Genomic DNA, 19,190 nt, shown 5'->3' on the forward strand with positions numbered 1-19,190 from the left:
CACCTGGTTGGTGAGAATAAGGGCAAGGTGTCGAGGCACATTGTAGCAAGTGTCGAAGACACAAAGTATGTTGAACCCTTTCGAAGCATAGTTGGCTTATGTATGGATGTGTTGGAATGTATGATGTTTATGTATGAATGTGTTGGAATGTATGATGTTTATGTTGATTAATATGAGTGATGCTTATGAATGTTTTGCTATGCATGAAGGGATATATGCTTTTGATATGTGAACCATGTTGGTTGTAACACTTAGTATCATATACTTTGTGTTAAAATACGCATGTTGAAGCTCTGAGTTGGAGTATAAGGGTAGGTCAGTGTAGACCAAGTGTTCTAGTGCTAGGAATGCAAAAGACTCAGAAGAAGTTGTCTGAATTCTCTTTTCTTTAAATATTTGCTGAATGACTTGTGTGACAAAAGATCTCAAGCGGTTGAAAGTCAAAACATTTGTAATGTGTATGCCTTCTTATAATAGCATTTCCTTCATTACCTAGTCCTCTACTTTGAAAGAGTGAGGCTTGGCCCCATAGTCATAATAGTCGACGGTACGTTCACCCCTGGTTGTCTTGATATGAACTTTTATCCCTCTTGTTGTAATGGGCTTGCTGAGAGTAAAAATCCTTCCTCTTACCAAGAGACATATACGTTTGGTGACTTAGCGAGTAGCTAGATGAGGTAGAAGATGATGCAATGGGTGTTTGAATGGCCAATATCTCCTCACTTGGTAGAACTTGACTTCCACTTCCCATTTGTTGATAGGGGTTAACCATATGGGGGTTCCCTTGGTATGTCCTTGCTTCGGCGGAGGCGTGGTTGTAAGCCTGTGTTATCACTTCAGAGTAAGTCTTCCAAGTGATGGCCTTGATCATGTACTTGAAGAAATAATCACGTAGGCCTGCCGTGAAGGCCTTGAGGGCGGTCTTGTCATATGCCTCAGCGCAGTGAGAATACTCATGGCTGAAATGACTGGCATACTCTCGTAGTGACACGTCTGGCTTCTGGCGAATAGTGTACAAGTCATTTGCAAAATGCAAGTGATCGGTTTGGAAGATGTGTTAAGAGATAAACAGTTTCCTCAATTCCTCAAATGAGTCTACTGTCTCAGGTAGAAGAGGGCAATACCAGTTTAGAGCTCCGCCAGAGAGGGTGGAGAGGAAGAGAAGACATCGCTCTTCGTCGGTGTGTATCCGATATGCCATGGTGGACTCAAAGAGGTTAAGGTGTTCAATTAGGTCATCCCTTCCAGTATAGAGTTGTAAACGAAGCTTTTGTTTTGTCTTCGCTTGAAAGGGGTGTCGATGATCCTTCTTGTGAGAGGGTCAAGCCTGGGTTGGTTCCAGTCAGGTATCTCGGCCTGACATTCGGCCTTCAACTTGTTTCCTTCCTCAATGAGCTGTAGGATAAGGGGGTCCTGAGTGGAGTCATGTACCATTGGAATTTTCTTTCGTAAGTCTCCATCGCCTCTTGGAAGTAGGAAAGTTTGAGCAAAGGCGTGTGGTTTTTTCTTGGATTCGCTGTATTGACTTCTAGGGCGAGTCTGTCAAAATACCTTAGAGTCCCCCGTACCTTCATGTTCCTTTGAGATCTGTCGTTCGTTCCCTAGATTGGCAGCTGGCCTGGGTCGTGGGAGGGGATTGAGTCTTTCAGAAACCCTTGGGTCATTGATCTTCGAGCATATGTGGAGGGGATTTTCTCGACGTTGCTTTAGGAGGTCTTAGCAGTCACGATAAACGGCTTTCGATCCTTCCAACCCTTCTGCAAGGAGGTGTCTTCCTCCACTTCTTCTATTTCGGGTCGGAGCATCTGGGTTGAGAGAAGTCTTATGTTGATCAATGTTTTGATGATTAGCTCGCTCTTCATCAGGGATACCCATGTCAAAGGGAGGCGACCCTCCGTGTTGGGGGGCATCCAGATGATGGTTAATGTCCACAGGGGCAACGAGCTCGCGTGTTTAAGTACACCTAGTTTTGTGGAGCTTCTCATACTGCTCATGGAGGACCTCATTCTTCATTGCTACCTTGTTGTTCTGAGCTTCTAGCTCATTGACTTTAGCTTGAAGATCAACCCTCTTTCCTTTCTTCTTTTGTTGCTTCGCACTAGGTGCATGAGGGGTGTCATTCTGTGTGTTGTGGCTTCCTTCGCTCCCCATGTTGGAGAATGATGCCTGGTCAAAAGAGTGTACGAATGATGGAAACCAGCTTGGTAAAGCTGAAGAGAGTGGGAGTAAGTGTCATTCCCACAGACGGCGCAAATGTTGATGCACAAAATTAGCAAGGACTTTGGTACAACAGAAAGTGTTAAGTTTGTGACCTTCGCTAGATTGCTCCAGTCACTAGTGTGGATAAGTATGTAAATGATAGAGACAGGGAAGCAAACACAAGATGTACGTGGTTCACCCAGATTGGCTACGTCCATGGAGTAAAGGAGTTCTCATTAATTGTGAAGGGTTTACACAAGTACATAAGTTCAAGCTCTCATTTAGTGAGTACTAGTGAATGATTTAGTACAAATGACATTAGGAAATATTGTGAGAGAATTATCTTTATTTATAAAAGAGAGTTTCTAGTTTCATTCTGACATTGACACGTGTCGTATTGTGATTGGCTTCTGATGTTGACACGTGTTGCGCTATGATTGTCTTCTGATGTCGACACGTGTCGCGCTGTGATTGGCCTCTTGGTTAGAGGGAAACTTTTCTGGGTCCTTAACGGTATAACGTTGACCAGTGCTCAGTAGTTTCGGGATTGGTCAAGTATGGTACAAACAAAATATATGAAAAAAAAATTTAGCCATAAATATAAATATCTCGAATGTAACATTTCTAAAACTAAATGAATATATTTAGAAATAAAAAAATATTTTATTATTAAAATAATTAATGACGTTTATTAAAACCTAAGGACCTTGATCAAAAATTGAAAAGGACTAATGTTTTTAATCAATGGAATAGCAAAAAGAGGGATGATAACCTAATTTCTCCTATATTTTTTAACAAAATCTAACGGCAAGGACAAAATTGATATGTTTTCTCAAAGATAAATGACGGAATTGATGAGTTTAAAACATAGATAACCAAACTGATGATTTGTCAAAACTTAAAAAACCATTTGTGATAAAAGCCCTACATATAATTATATATATGGTCCTGTGGAGAGGAGAGGGGGGGGGGGCATGTTTCATTTATGGTATAATTTGGCAAAAAAAATATTTTGATTTAAAAGTAAATTAAATATTTGTTATGGTTGACGTAGAAACATGGAACACTAGGATGGTCCTGTAATTGCGACAACACATGCCGGCACAACACATGAGACTAAGGGCTGGTTTGGTATTGCTGTGCTTTGAAAAAAAGTTGATGTGAGAATAAGCGGCTGTGCTGTGAGAATAAACAGCTGTGAAATAAATCAGCAGAGTGTTTGATAAACTTTTTTGTAAAAGTGCTTTTGGAAAAAAAAGCAGTCTGATAGTGGGTCTTTTCATTAAAGGAGCACTGTAGCTCCGTGTGCTTTGAAAAAAAGCCAGTTTTCCAAAGCTGCAAATAGCAGCTTCAGCTGTTTCCTTTGATTTCAGCTTATTCTCACAACAGCTTTCAAAATAAGCTTTTTTTTTTCAGTTTACCAAACACCTAAAACCCTCACAGTTTTTTTTTAAGCACCTCACTCCCAAACCACCCCTAATGGCTGGTTTGGTATTGTTGTGCTTTGAAAAAAAACTGTTGTGAGAATAAGCGGCTATGAAATAAATCAGCAGAGTGTTTGGTAAACTTTTTTGTAAAAGTGCTTTTGGAAAAAAAAAAAAAAAGCAATTTGATAGTGGGTCTTTTCATTAAAGGAGCACTGTAGCTCCGTGTGTTTTGAAAAAAAACCAGTTTTCCAAAGCTGCAAATAGCAGCTTCAGCTTTTTCCTTTGATTTCAGCTTATTCTCACAACAGCTTCCAAAATAAGCCCTTTTTTTTCAGTTTATCAAACACCTAAACCCTCGCAGCTTTTTTTCATGGGTGATTTTTTTTTAAGCACCTCACTCCCAAATCACCCTTAAGTTTTACCCAAAGGCACATTAACAAAGGAAAAGTGATTTCTGTGCACACATTTTTATCTTCTACCCCTCCTAGTTTACTTATGGCCTTTAAATGAGAATTAAGTGAAAAAATAAAAAATAAATAAACATGAGGGTGCAAAAATCATTTCTCTTAACGAACGATACACCGGCCGGGGTACCTAAAGATACTGCAAAACCAAAGAAATGAGCTCATTGCCAATGGGGTGGAATGTGGACTCTTGCAGCCCACCTGGAGATGAAGTGGACTCTCTCTACAAACCAGTCGACTAAGTAATGGGCCAGTTTGTTCATCCTTTTTCCAGGGATTTCCTTGTGTACTCAAGGATTTGATCATTACCCTCAATGCCCAAAATTTTTATTCTTCTTAAATTTTCAAATTTCCCTTAAATGTACTTCTTCCGTTAATTCAAAAACTGGAAAGAAGAGAAAGAAATTGGCCGGTGGCCGGAAAGTTCTGCTCCCCACCTTATAATGCTCTCGTCAATTGTCACTCCGAGAGCATCCGATTTGTTCTGTTTATTTTACGACAACTGACAAGGGAGGTAAGAGGAGGAGTTGGGCAAATGCTCACCACCACTAGAGCTACAAGTCTTCACGTATATTGACATTGAGTTCTAGATACAGTAAACAATTGGGTGCATTTAGAAGATCGTTTAGTGGGTGTCCAATATATCCAAGCCCCTTCATATCTTTTGCCATTTGGCCCATGTTGGATCGTTGGGTATGAAGTTTAAGGCTTTGTGCGTTTGCAAAATTGGGGAGGGAATTTTCGGGGGTTGTTTATGTCATTTGATTGAAATTAGACGGGTGATATTATAAGCGAAGTACGGGCACACGATATACACCGAATGGCTCTAACGATGTGAATGGCTGGTAAAAAAAATAAAAAATAAAAAAAATGAAAATTCTCTTGCAAAATAAGAAGAAAAAAAACTCTTGACAATTTTTTTTTTTCGAAGAAATGTGATGCACATCTTAACGAAAATGGATCCTACTTGTGCTTTGTAAATAGTTTTAACGAACTTAGATAATAGAAGTAAGTGAGACATACCTTGAATTTTGAGAAATTAAGTGACAAAATTTGATTTTTCAAAGCTTAAAAATATTACCGTAAACAACCATAACCTTCTTAATTATACCTTAAATAGATCATTTAATTCGTTATCTAAATCGAACTGTGCCTAACCCTAGATGTCCAAAGGGATGCTTGAAATTTTTGATCCAATAGTTAAAAATAGAGAAGTTAGTAAAAACTTTTATTAGATCAAATTTTAAGGATCTGAATTACTTGATCCTTGAGCTTTGGAGGACGGATCTCTTTCCATCATTAGGTACACCTCCAAATTCCAATCATCATCAATGACAATAAGGGTTTGTAGCGTTAGTAATTTAATAGCCAATTCTAATACAAATTTGTAACTTAGGTCCAAAACGGAGAGTTGTGTGAGTACAACCAAGTCCCGCAGCGAACCCGAAATATGAGTTTTGGCACCTTGAGTGTTCGAGAGACAAGAACCAAATCATGACTTTTTCTATTGTTGCTTCTCTTCTAGTTTTTGTTTGACAATTCTCACAAGCGCAACAACAGCAGCAATAACAGAAGCGTTTTTGGCATCAGTTTCTTTTGTTTTGGCAAGAATCTCAATTCTCAACCCGGAAAAAATGGCGGCATCGTTGATACTCTCCCGAAGAATTTCATCTGTGGGCGTTTCTCGCACTCTCCAGGGTATGTTCTTCCAAACCCACCTTTTTTTTGCAAGAATATGTTATTATTGTTTGTTTCAGTCTGTTGGTTTTGCACATATAAGGTGTTTGGCTTCTGAGAAAATGGTGGGGAAAAGGTAAGCTATAAGAAGTTGTTGTTTTCTCTTGTTTTCCATGGTTTTGACATGTTCTTCTTTTAGGATAAATAAAAGTTAAGAAATTTGATTGTAGTGGGATTAAACTGACCACAAGTATTGAACTTTGCATTCAGCATTCAATCTGAATTGAGATATGTTAGCCTAGAAAAAGGTTCTAATTTTTAAACGTTATGGTTCATTCGAGTAATTTGAGAAATTTCTAACCCCTGCATTCATGAGGCTAATGAAACCATTTGACTTGGTGATCTGATCATGTTAATTGTACCAATAATATACTTTCATAGTTTGCAATAGGAGGGATACATCATTTACCATTTGTAGTTTGTTTCACATGTCAATACTTCCAAATGTTTCCAATTCTCGTGTGGGTTACTTACTGGAAACTTTAGCAGTTTTGCTTTACCAACTTTGTTAAGCAACGAGGGAAAGTGAAATGTTAAAATCAAGTTCAATCATATGGGTTATACTAATAGGTTCAGATATTGCTTTTAAGTCCGATTTTATCTTTTTACCATTCATAGAGGTGTGTGCAATCCTTGCTTGGATTGAGAGAAACAAGGTCAGAACCTCACTTTCTCATTTGCCATACTTCTCTTTCTCTCCAAAAGAGTGGGGAGAGTTGAAGAGAGAGAGAGAGATAGCTGTTGTTTACCTTTTCAATAGACCAAAAATGTTCGTGATCCAAACTTTTCAATGTCGGTAGCTGTTATAGCCAACATGTTTTTACAATAGTATCTGTACAGAATATTATGACTTCTTGGTATTTGCTTATTTTAGCAAAAGTTCTGGATGGACTTATTTTTGAGTCAATCATCTGACGGTCACAGCAACTAGTTTGATGTTTCATGTTGTTTCTTATTGTTCTAATTCCACATGTCTAGCAGGTAATGTGCGGCCCTCTTGTCTGCACTTGGAATTGAAGGTCGCGGCTTTGATTAATGTTGTTGATAAAACAAAACAGTATAGCAGCTCCAGTGGTACAACGCAGTTTGATTTTACTGACCTGACGTAAGAAATTTGTTCCCACAACTATTGAAGATTGAAACTAGTTTTTCCTTGGATATGCAATTGTAAATTGTGTAAGACTTGTAAGAATCAAAGTATAACTACCAATTTCCAATTCTCTTGCGTAGTGTTCTATTCTTCTAGACGAGTTGCTCTTTTTTCTATTTCTTTTGTGTTTTCACCTTAGAAATATTTTTCTTTTAGATTTTGTAGATTAATTTGGCTACTTTAAACAGTCATTGTTTAATAATGTAGTTTGTAGTATGTGGGATGAAAATTTTAGGACTTTATATAGTGTGATTTCGCAATCTTTTAGTGGATCTCTGTAATTTTGGGTCCATCATTTTGTACATTATGTGGATATATGGAGGCAATGCTTGAGTTTACATACAGCTGTAGCTCAAAGCCTATAATTTAGGATCCAACGATGAATCATTTTCCCCTTTGTATTCTATTTTTATTGTTAAATTTACTTTCATGCATATCTAACATCCTTTAGTTTTATCCTCATAATTGAATATGGTCATATTCCAGTTCTCCTCATACTTGGTATCCAAAAGCTCGAAGTAAGCAGCGCAAGGTTATCCTGCACATGGGTCCCACGAATAGTGGTAAGACGTACAATGCTCTGAAGCGACTGGAATCAAGTCCATCTGGTATGTTGTGAGTGCTAAACTTGCAGTGTATTGATTATATAGTTTACCTAGTTATTAATTGGAAACTGCTATAATAATGCAAACACACCCATGAACATAGTTCAGTGTTTTTCCTTCCCTACAGGAATATACTGTGGTCCTCTGAGATTGTTGGCTTGGGAGGTTGCAAAACGGTTGAACAAGGCAAAAGTTCCTTGTGATCTTATTACAGGACAAGAGAGAGACGAGGTTGATGGTGCAAAACACAAGGCTGTGACAGTTGAAATGGCTGATGTAACTTCCAGCTACCATTGTGCCATTGTTGATGAAATTCAGGCAAGTTGGTTTTATTTATGTGGACTCTAGGGATTTGCTTCCTACCATATATCAGAAGATTTTAAAGATCAGTCTGTGTTGTTCAAATTGAGATTGTCGTGTTTAGTGGAAAACTGGAAATGCATAATTATTGAGGTATAAGGACTAGTGAAAAATACTATTGTCCTGAACATAGCTAAATACTACCATCTAATAGAGGTCTGTGTTGATGTAGCTGATTTTTCTTATGGTTGCAAGTCAACATGCATTCTGCCACATAGCGAAATACTATTGTCCTGAACATTGCTTTATGTATATTATTAAGTTAATTTTCCTTCTTTTGGACCAGATGTTGAGTTGTAAGACGAGGGGCTTTTCCTTTACACGAGCTCTATTAGGAATATCTGCCGATGAACTTCACCTTTGTGGAGATCCAGCTTCTGTTCCTCTTATTCAGGAAATATTAAAAGTAACTGGTGATCATGTTGAGGTAATAGGATATTTTTGTAGCTAGATTGGCTCAAGGTTTTTCTTGTTTAGTAATTTAGTTATTCTTGGACTAGAGTGCTAAGGATTCTAAATAATTCTCTGTTACTGATTTTTTTTCTTTGTGCATGGAGTTTATACATTTGAACTATTAATTAAGTTTTATATATTTAGTATTTACTCATCCCAAATTGTATCCATATCTAAGTTCATTTCACTTTGATTCATATATAAGTAATATAACTACTGTATTTACTGATCCCAAATATTATTTATTCTGGTTTCTGGTTTCCGCTTATAAAATTCGGTTGTATGCATAAGAGTAAGGGAACAAAAGAATCTGAATGTTATTCCGAGAAATTTTGAGAATGTCTACATGTTTTCCTTAGATTATTCAACAAAGGATTGGGTGAACATAATTTATTTATCTGAAATTTTCATGTTTTGACTTTAGATGATATTGTATTGGTTAAGTGCTTTTATGAGTCTTATGCATTCAGTATTGCTATGCCGATCTGCTTTTTGTGTCTCATGTTATTCTCTTTGTTCCTCATAGTGTACTTGTTTGTGGCTTTGCTTTAGGTTCACTTCTATGAGAGACTTTCGCCTCTTGTTCCAATGAAGGTTCCTCTCGGTTCTTTTTCTAATATAAGGACAGGCGACTGCATTGTAACCTTTTCACGCCACAAAATATACAAATTAAAGGTAGTGATTGGCAGTTTCTTGTATTTGTTTTGGTATTCCATGATATATATAGGTGCATGTGTGTGCGGTTTATGTTTATCAAGATATCTTTTCAACATTTTTCCCAGAGGTCCATTTTCTTACGGTATGAATATGGTATGAGCTTTTAAACTTTCTAGGTATGCTTCATCCATAAGCCATATTTAGGTAGATAAGAAGAGCTCCTAGAACTTAGATCAGATATAACTTATAAGATCTTCGCTGGAGGGGGGAAAAAGTTGTAACATCCAAGTTTCTAACAGGCTGGGTTAACCTAAAGGATAGATTTTGTAAGACTGATTGACTGGGTATATTTGTACAAGACGCATGACTTATGTATGTTGGTTGGATGAGGAAAATTGATCTCAGAATAAGCTTTTCTGAATCTTGATAGTGAGAAGATTCTCTACTTTGAGTTACATGGGAGATGGGGCTGGGAAGAGAGACACTTGAAAGAAATTGGGACTTGAAGGACAATCTTGAGTTCAAAATGGTCATTGGTTGATAAAGCACCATTCTAATCTCAAGAGTGTCAACCCAATAGTCTGAACAGATCACACGTCCCTGATATATTAACATTCAATTTTATTTCTCGGCTTGCAGAAAGGAAATCATTTTGATGTTTTAGTTCTGACGCTGTTTCAACTTCTGTTGATGCTCTTTTTCTTCCTTGATTCTATTTACTGTCTATATTATTTTGTACTAACTTCTCAAAGTGAATTTGTATCGTCTATCGTATTGCTAGAAAGAAATTGAAACTGTGGGAAAGCATCTTTGTTCGGTTGTTTATGGTTCGCTTCCACCGGAGACTCGAACAAGACAGGTATTAGTTCCTTCCTTTGTATTTAAAGCTCATCTTGCCATGCTGCAATTGGTTTTCCTTTAGTCAGAAGTTTTTTACTGTCATGCTACACTCATTTGTATGTGAAAAAGTAAAATGCAGATTTCTACCGAGTTGTGGATTTGTGGTCGTGCTCGTGATTATTGTTTTATAGTTTCAACCTTTTGTGATCACCACATTTTCTGAGTTAATACACCCTTTAGGACTGCAGGCAACCATGTTTAATGATGCAAGCAGTGAGTTTGATGTTCTCGTGGCTAGTGATGCCATCGGGATGGGTCTTAATCTGAACATTTCAAGGATCATATTCTCAACAATGATGAAATTTGATGGTTTTGAGATGCGGGAGCTCACTGTACCGGAGGTCAAACAAATTGCAGGTACTCTTTTCTTTGGCTAAGTTATGCTGCATATACGTTAGACTTTTAAGTATATAGCTGATATTCGAATTTTACCCTGATGCTAGTGCTAGGAGCCTATTTGGAAGTAGATTGTCATTAAAAGAGATAATGGAGCTTGAGTGCTACTTTACTCTCTCCTTATCTTTTTAAGTCGACTCATGAGGTCCGCGCATCATTCATTTCCCCTGCATTTAAGATTCCCTGATTTGCTCGAACACCTTACTGTCTCTCTCTTAGCTATCGCCAGAAATACTTCATAAGTGGGAGGATACCTTAGCCTAATAATAAGAACTAAAATGATAGCTTTCCATTTCATTGAGTTGTATCTGTAGTTCATAAAGTTGCTGTTGTGTGTTATGCCGTAAACATTGTAATGTGCACTAACTTATAGTTATTTGGCGCAATGGTAACTTGTTATTCTCTTACCTTGAAATGATGGATTCCGTATATAAGGACGGACATGGTTTTTATTGCAGGAAGAGCCGGCAGGTATGGATCAAAATTTCCTGTTGGTGAAGTGACTTGTTTAAATGCAGATGATTTGTCCTTGCTTCATTCATCGCTAGAATCCCCATCTCCGACTCTTGAGGTGATTATACTATAATGAAAATGTTCATTGCATCCACTTCTGGATGTCAGTTTGTGGTTTAGTATGGTGTTACTTGTCTTCTAATTGGGTGCTGTTGTTATAATGCAGAGTGCTGGATTATTTCCTACCTTTGATCTTATGTATATGTATTCACGTTTACACCCAGAATGCGGCCTCTACCAAATTCTGGTTGGTTTCATTTGATCATTTCTATATTGTCGTATGTTCTATCTTTAAATGTTTGCATACAACCAACGGGGGCTCAGTGGCAGTGGGTGAGGCACATGGGAAATTATAGAGCTATTCAGTGATTAAATTTCAGTTGTGCTTCACACTGATAGCAATTTGGTTCTGGCTGCTCGTTGAACCCAAAGATATAGATGATTTCAGAATGGTGTAGTCTATCTAAGTGGATCTGAACTTTTTAGGTGATACATGTCGAGTTGTATCCAAAACTACTCATTTTGTGTTTGCTATGAGTCTATGACAACTTCAACCAAAACTAAAATTATCATCTAATGAAGAATTAATTTGATTGTTTGACGGTCCATTTAACTGAATTTTAATCCTCTTGTTATATATATATCTACACACACACATATACATATCATTTTCTTCTCCTACGTGTTGACAGGAACATTTTTTAGAGAATGCCAAATTATCGGACAATTATTTTATTGCTGACTGTGAAGAAGTATTGGTATGCCTGTCAACCTCAATGCTATATTTCTTCTTGACAATCATGTACGACAACTGACTTTGGTATTTTTTTTTTCTCCCTCTGTTGCTTCCACCTTGACTTTGATCAGAAAGTTGCTGCTGTTATCGATGCGTTGCCTCTTGGGTTGCATGATAAGTACCTTTTCTGCATAAGGTAAAAACTTTTGCCCGAGTTTGCCTTTGTAAAATTTAGTTCGCCATGCATGGTTGGTAGATTTCTGTAACTTTTTCGGATTCAGATTATTCATCATTGTGATTTGCAGCCCAGTTGACATGGATGACGAAATTTCATCCCAGGGTCTTACGCAGGTAACATTGTAATACTGTTCACGAGTGTTGTGAATGTTTGTTTCTTTATCGGAAACCATTATAACCGTTTTGTCCTTTTATAGTTTGCACAAAATTATGCACAAAAGGGCATTGTTCGGCTCCGTGAAATATTCACGCCAGGATCACTTAAGGTACCAAAAACGGAAGCTGCACTCAAGGAGCTTGAATCCATTCACAAGGTAATATAGTTTGTTTAGATTGCCAATTGTGAGACAAATGGGGTTTTAATTTCCAAATTTCACCAGTGGAATGTTCACCCCCAGTCGATGGAAGTTACTAAATTGTAGCCCGTAAGATTTAGTTGTGGTAATCATTTGTTCAATAGTAAGACTCGGAACCAAAAGATATAAGTTTTCTGTGAGGCGAGCTTTTGATAAGTTTTCTGTTGGTGCCAAAATTGAAGGTTTTGGATCTATACGTTTGGTTGAGTTTCCGATTGGAGGAATCATTTCCAGACCGCGAGCTTGCATCTACACAGAAGTCCATCTGCAGCATGTGAGTTCACTTGTAACTAGCATTGGTTTTTCGGTCCTCAATTGCTTGGGATCTCTAATTTGTTCTACTTCGAAAGTGTAGGTTGATCGAAGACTTTCTGGAGAGGTTAGGATGGCAGAAGCCGAGAAGCAAGAGATTAGCCTCACGTACTCCCCACCTTCACTATTATCCCGGAAAGCCAGACCGTACTTGTGAGATTTATCGTCGTTAAGCGTGTCCATTCCTTCTCGTCGGTGGTCAGTTGAACCATTCATGCGTCAACTTCTCAGACAAATCACGAAGCTCCAATCTTTGAAGAAAAGTTCTCTACTTTTTAATTTTTAACAGCCTGAAAAGCAGTTTAATTTTGTAATAATGTAGCAAAGGAAATCAAATCATTGGATTATTCTTGTTATGTATGCAAACATGGATGACAGTAATGGCAATTAAATTGATGGATACAAGTTCAGAGCGGATCTCTCTCCAATTTTCTTATTCTTTTTCTTTTTTTTTTGTTCAATTTTATGGGGAAATTACAAGGAAATTCTCACCAAACACAATTTTAAGATTAATTGAGTAGAAAATCACAAGACAAACTTTGCACAACAAAATGCTCTAAATTGCTTACACCAAATAAATACATCTCTGCTACCCCTAAGCTCTAAATGAAGTCTGAATACATCGTCTTTTAAGTGGCTCAGAACAACCTGTTACGTTCGCTTAAATTCTTGAGGGCACGTCCGGGCCATTTAATTGCTTACATCACAGAAACACATGCCCCTTGTGCATTACTCTCTTCAACAGTAGACACTGCAGAATCGTTGCCTATTATCTCTTGCCCTCTTGCCTGCAACATCAACCTCTCAACATGTTTCTTCTCTTTCTGCATACTCTTACCCTCCAATTCCTTTATCAACATACTGTATGTGCTGTCCTTCGGAGAAAAACCCTTCAATACCATCTCCTCAAAGAAGGAGCAAGCGGTTGCAAGTTTACCATTCATACACAGCCCGCGTACCAAGAGTGCATAAGTTCCACCTTCAATGCCAATGTCATTCTTAAACATGTGATCTAACAAAAAGCAGAGCACCCTCATCCTTTTCTTTCTGCAGAACAACTTCAACAGCGGAGCATAGGTCTTGAGATCCGGCTTGCACAAATCCTCCTCCATTTTCTTGAGCCATTTGAGAGCAGCCTCTTCCTGTGAATGCGTAGATGCTATGTTAATCAAGGTATTATATGCCAAAACGTCCAGCTTTATACCTTGCTTTTCCATGTCCTCAACTATTTCCTGAACATCCTTAAGCCTACCGGCTTTACCAAGGAGGAAAATCAACGAGCTGTAAAATGAAGTATCCGGAATACAGCCACTCATTTTCATCTTCTCGTAAATATCCAAAGCCTTAGTTATCTCCCTTGCCTTCCCTAAAGCATGCATTATGATGGTATAAGTCACGGCATTTGGCTCACAACCCTTGTCCTTCATCTCCCCAAGAACTTCGGCAACTTTGCGAAAATCTTTGTCGTTACAATAAGCTTCAATCAAAGAGGTATACGAGAAAACATCAGGTTTAAACCTGTGCTTCTCCATCTCCTCCATTGTCTTCCTAGCAATGTCCAAGTTCCTATATTTGCACCACCCATGTATCAAAACATTGAAAGTACTAACATTCAAAGGTATGGATTCCTTAAACTCCAAGAAAATTTCGTGGGCAAGCTCAACGCTTCGCTCCTTCACCAATGCACCCATCAGAGCGTTTAGAGACAACACATCTTTGCTCACTCCAAATTGCTCGATTCCTCGAAATGCATCGATTGCCTCCTTGTGCCTACCAGCCCTTGCAAGCCTCCTCATCACCTTACTCATCGTATCCAAACTAACATACCTTTCTCCAATTTTGTCCATTTCTATAACCAAATCCCACATAATGTCAAACTTCTCGGCTTTCCCCAAGATGTCAACCATAAAATTGTACACCTCCGGCGCATGCCTATAACCTGTTTGCATTTTTGCCCAAGTGAAAAACCCGAAAGCTGGAACCCATTCATTGCTAAACCTCCTCAAAACCCGTTCCACCAAACCGTTTGACAAATCCAAAACAATCCCACTTAAAGCTTGAGCTACATTTTCCAGCGACGGGTGCTGGTTTTTCAAAACTCTACTAATTATGTCTATGTCGGTATCCGCGATCTCGACAACCGGGAGCTTGACGGCTTTTTTGGGGTCTTTGAGCATTGGGGCTTCGACCCAATTGGCAAGTGAAGGGATGATAAAATCTTCGTCTAAACCTGCGGCTTCTGGGTGCTTGGTGTCCAAGAATTTAACCCAGTTCGGAAGGTCAGGTGACTCGGGGACTTGGGTTGGCTCTGTTGTGGTGCATAAGTGATTGGATAAGAAGTAATGCAGGAGTTTGATGTGGGTTTTGGAAATGGAGTAGAGATTGGGGTTTTGAAAGCTTCGAAGCATTTTGAGGGAGGCGCCAGCGCTCGGTTGGTGAGATTCGAATATGGAGGGATGGTTTAAAGCAGAAACTGAACTGTCCCGAAGGAATTTTAATTTTAACAAGAGCCTTGCTTCATATGCCACTTTGTGGCACCATTGATCTTGAGATTTGATATCCAGATTTCACCTGGAGAATGAGAAACACCTCAAAATTAATTTTAAATATTTTTAATTTTCTCAAATATCTTAACACAATTATTTCACCAAACAATATTGCTTATAACAAAGTCGAATAGTTAGAGATCATATCATTTTCTTCCTATTCTTCCTTGTTTTGTAATGAACAATATATCAAAAAGTCACACAATCTTTTTAGCAAAAAAATAAATGAAAATGACATAATTGTTGCTTACCTCCATACAATTCACATGTCTCAGTTCTCAAACTCATAATGTTATAGCATACATACTATTCTTCTTCTTCTTTGTCATAAAAGGCCAAAAGCACTCGCATTTATCAATCAACACTTACATGATCAACAACATGCCAACAAAAAATTGACTTGAAAAAACCCCGTTGTCATATGTTTTATGATGTGCTCAAAATAAATGGTTAGATTGGCCCAAGTGTTATGTTTTTCATGTATAGATTGATAATGTTCTTGGCGTTGTCACTCTTCTTGTATATAACAAATAAACAACCAAAATCAACAAAACCCCAGAAAAGCAACTCACAAATGTAATTATATGAATGCATGAGGACTCGGCATCTTACTTGATAATATCAGACTCGTGTCTATGATCCTGATGAACTCTTTACGATACAAAAAAAATCACTCTTTTTTCTTTATATACAACTCAGGCCAGGAAACACTAAAGAACAACCCCTAAATCCAATTGAATCAGATGTAAAACAAATTCGAATATAATTTTCTAAATTCAGAATAAAAAGAATCTATTTGTTTGGAGCAGATGAAATTGCAGTCCCAGGCGAAATTTCTAACTGTTAAATTGGATTAGACAAAATCATGAATTTTTTTTCAAAAGCCCAATTATATTAAATCACAAATTTGAAGCCGATTTTGACATGCAATAGGTTAATAAGGTAGGAATCGTTTCAGACTAACCTTGATGGTGTGCGTCGGAGGAATCGTCCAATTACCGTCGGAAAGCTTGAATCCGAACAAAGCTCCTAGGCTATAGGGAGATGTTGTTGATGTGAAATCCAACATACAAAGGTTGAAGGAGAGGAACTTCAACTTGAAAGATCTGCAGCAGAGTGGCTGCTTGGTGAGGAGAAGTCGCACAAGATTTTTAATTGGAAAACAAGACGACGGCCAGGCAGGAAGAAATCAGGAGGAAAGAGATGAGTAAGGGGCATTTTTGTCCATGTAAAAACATAATAATGCAAACTTAACAGGCGTAAAACAGGAAAAATACTGTGCTTATGAACAGTGTTTCAGAGTGTTTTGGGTTTTAGCGTAGATTAAACTAGCAAAAACGCTTGTGCTCCGCTGCGGAGAATGCCACAAGTATAATCTTATACAATCTAATTGTTTTTGTTATTCCTAGTTCACAGCAACAAAAAGGTAATTTCGCATTCTCCATAATTATACCTAATGCCAATTTTCATAGGTAATATACTAAGTTACCACCAATTGACTGTTCACAGCATCCATATCCCAATATGAATCTGAATTAAAAGACGGTTCCCAAAACTCAATACCTCTAAGATTTGTGATTCCCCAAAACTCTCAAATGCATCATATCCAAGCGAACCCAAAATTCGAAACTAAATTTGTACCGAAAAACATTCAAAAGTAAAGTACATTCACAATGTCAACCGAAATCAGTAAAGAAGAGCAATATTAGCAAACATGGAGTACTACCTCAGAAGGAATCCCGTTTTAGATAGTGTTCTGCTCTTTTATGAACCCTATAATGGCTACACAGATGCTATCCAGAGTCTCCAGAGTGAAAATATCGAATCTTTTACTTATTGGTGCAGACGAAAACTCTCTCCTAGCTTCGTGCCTGAAATTCAACATAACAATTAACAATAATTCCTACAAAAACAGAATTATAAAAAATAGGAACTCAAAATAATTAAATTACAGAAATTAACAATCACGTCGGAAAACTTGAACCCTCCCGCAGTCAGTCCTTGGTTGATATCCAGGTTCTGGTTCACACCTAAATTTATTAATATTGACATAATCACGAGACACGATTAGATTATTAGGTTCACAACTAAATTAAAAAACATTCACATAATCATGAGACATCATTCCAACTCATTTCATAAACCCAAAAGAAAATCTAGAATGAAACTATGATTTCCACCACAAAGAAGTTGGAATTCTCTACCGTCACCACCCTGTTTTCCCTGCCCAGAAATTGGAAGAATCCAATCTTGGACCCATATTCTCACACTAAATAATAGAAAAAAAAAATTCTAAAGTTTTAAGAAATTGGGAGCCAAAATTCCATTATTAACCAAAACAAAGAAAATATCTAAAACCCAGATTTGAAAACATAGAAACAAACATATATGCCACTCGCCATTTCAGTGGCATCTGGTTCTGTAAGGTTATTTATTTGACTGCTGCAGCCTGCAGGGTATACGAAAACAAGCGTAAAATAAATGGAGCATGTTCAGAAAATAACCCAGATGAAAATCCAAAAAATCAGAAGAAAGAAACCGAAAAAGACACGTTCCCAAATTTCTGGTTGAGGTTTTATCAGAAATTTGTAAATCAAAATTAAATTCCAATCCAAACTCAAATTCCAAAACAATCAGAGCATACAAATTCAATAACCCAAAAAGTTAATGAAACCAAACCTATTTCAATTCCAATATAATCCAGAACACCAAATTCGCTTACCTTCGGTCAAGCGGGTTTTGGAAAACGTTGCGGAGACCGGTGGTGCAGGAAGATTCACACGTTTGTTGTGGGGCCCTTCGTCGGATTTTGGGTGAAGCGGTGGCCGTGGTGGCGGTGGACTGGGTGAACTGGTGGAGAGGCAAGGGGGTTCAGAGTGCTTGAGAACATTGAAAAGAGTTGAGAGAGGAGGAAAGCACACGTAAGAAGGCAACGACAGTGCACAATCATATAAAAGCGAGCGTTAGAGTTTAAAAAATGGGAGTCGTTTCCCTTAAGGGCATGCCCATACATATATTAGGCTCGGGGCGGGGCGGGGCGGCCCAGATGCTGATTAAGCATACGGACGGGTCAAAGATGGAGCCGAAAGTGGAACTCCCTCTCAGTGTCCTCTGTGGTACCCTTGTATTGCAAATTAGACCGAAATGGTAAAACTGACTGAAAACAGTTGACCACCACAAAAATCCGTTTCTGCTTTGCTGTTTAGAGGTCAGTCCCCCGCTGCGCGCTCTCTCTCTCCCCCTCTCTCTCACCCCCTCTCAGAAAATTCACTTACTTCTTCCTTGGGTCTTCGAATTTGACCAAAAAGAAAACTGATTTTTTTTGTTCTTTCTTTAATTAAGAAAATTGGGTGATTCAGTTCTCCATTTTTAGAAAATTTTGAAGAATCAGGTGTTTGTGGAGAATGTGTGGGTTAATTTTTGAGCTTTTTTTAAAATACCATATAATTGCAAACTAATCGGGCAAATGGGTCGCTGAAATTCACTGTAAAAATGCTCCGCAGAATTGTTAATTCTAACAAAATTGATAGAAACGAGTGGAAATTTGTAAGACCCATTTGCAGGAAGGAAATGGGTGTGTTTGGGTTAAAACTGGAACTTTGGGCTCAAAAGGAAGTTAGCCCAGAAGAAGGTCTAGAAGGAAGGAAGCCCAAGCTCAGCCGAAGCCCAAATGGTGGAAGAAGCCCTTTTCCCGACTAAGTGCAGATCACTTGAGCCACTTGTTCACCTAGACTAGCCAGCTATCAGCCCAAAAGTACTTTACAATTGTAGTACAAGTAAAAAGCTGATGAGTCACTACTCTTCAGCTGCATTCAGGCAAGATCGATGCTGCAGGCAGCCAAGCCAAATCATCTATAAAAAGGGAAAGAGAAATCAGAGACAAGGACACTCAATCAAACAAACAAATACACAAACTTTGCTCAAGCCAGATTTGCATACAAAGCTGTAGTCAGCATCAAGCCTTCATCATTTTCAGGATCAAGCTTCACCAAAAAGCCTTTGTAAAAGCTCTGCCATCTTGTCTAAATCTTGTTGTAGTATCGATTCCCTCCTATAAACTTATATCCCAATCTCCCCTTCTAGCTCTCAAACCCTTTGTAAATCACAAAGAGAGGAAGTTGCAAAACGATCAGCCTTGCCCG

The 19,190-nt window shown here is 38.2% G+C and overlaps 2 protein-coding genes across 7 annotated transcripts; one reads left to right on the plus strand and one right to left on the minus strand.

Annotated features, from left to right (window-relative positions):
* Nucleotides 1–5,474: 5,474 nt before the first annotated feature.
* LOC126596361 (DExH-box ATP-dependent RNA helicase DExH16, mitochondrial-like) lies at nucleotides 5,475–12,912 on the plus strand. Its single transcript, XM_050262918.1, has 16 exons — nucleotides 5,475–5,788; nucleotides 6,809–6,932; nucleotides 7,464–7,585; nucleotides 7,710–7,900; nucleotides 8,229–8,369; nucleotides 8,948–9,070; nucleotides 9,834–9,911; nucleotides 10,141–10,309; nucleotides 10,807–10,919; nucleotides 11,028–11,108; nucleotides 11,554–11,619; nucleotides 11,729–11,793; nucleotides 11,903–11,948; nucleotides 12,032–12,148; nucleotides 12,373–12,464; nucleotides 12,546–12,912. Exons 1-16 carry the CDS (start codon nucleotides 5,725–5,727, stop codon nucleotides 12,673–12,675), a joined length of 1,722 nt encoding a protein of 573 aa, XP_050118875.1. The 5' UTR covers nucleotides 5,475–5,724; the 3' UTR covers nucleotides 12,676–12,912.
* Nucleotides 12,913–12,987: 75 nt separating this feature from the next.
* LOC126596362 (pentatricopeptide repeat-containing protein At3g22670, mitochondrial) lies at nucleotides 12,988–18,031 on the minus strand. 6 transcript variants are annotated; one of them, XM_050262924.1, is made up of 5 exons: nucleotides 17,771–18,031; nucleotides 17,027–17,078; nucleotides 16,775–16,919; nucleotides 16,013–16,154; nucleotides 12,988–15,073 (listed from the first exon to the last, which is right to left on the minus strand). In XM_050262924.1, the coding sequence occupies exon 5, from the start codon at nucleotides 14,908–14,910 to the stop codon at nucleotides 13,201–13,203; it is 1,710 nt and encodes a 569-aa protein (XP_050118881.1). In that variant the 5' UTR covers nucleotides 14,911–15,073; nucleotides 16,013–16,154; nucleotides 16,775–16,919; nucleotides 17,027–17,078; nucleotides 17,771–18,031; the 3' UTR covers nucleotides 12,988–13,200. The 6 variants fall into 6 exon arrangements, with proteins under 6 accessions (XP_050118881.1, XP_050118876.1, XP_050118879.1 ...); XM_050262919.1 differs by having other exon boundaries at nucleotides 17,017–17,078; XM_050262922.1 differs by having other exon boundaries at nucleotides 17,001–17,078.
* Between the last annotated feature and the right edge of the window lie 1,159 nt (nucleotides 18,032–19,190).

This window comes from Malus sylvestris, chromosome 13, assembly GCF_916048215.2.
Source record: "Malus sylvestris chromosome 13, drMalSylv7.2, whole genome shotgun sequence".
In the NCBI taxonomy this organism is placed as follows: domain Eukaryota; kingdom Viridiplantae; phylum Streptophyta; class Magnoliopsida; order Rosales; family Rosaceae; genus Malus; species Malus sylvestris.

Bases quoted from the DNA above. Each gene is read 5' to 3' on its own strand.
- LOC126596361 (XM_050262918.1), top strand. From the start codon at position 5,725: ATGGCGGCATCGTTGATACTCTCCCGAAGAATTTCATCTGTGGGCGTT. The intron at 5,789-6,808 runs GTATGTTCTTCC...CATGTCTAGCAG, and splicing joins CGTTTCTCGCACTCTCCAGG to GTAATGTGCGGCCCTCTTGT. The intron at 6,933-7,463 runs GTAAGAAATTTG...GTCATATTCCAG, and splicing joins TTTGATTTTACTGACCTGAC to TTCTCCTCATACTTGGTATC.
- LOC126596362 (XM_050262920.1), bottom strand. From the start codon at position 14,910: ATGCTTCGAAGCTTTCAAAACCCCAATCTCTACTCCATTTCCAAAACC.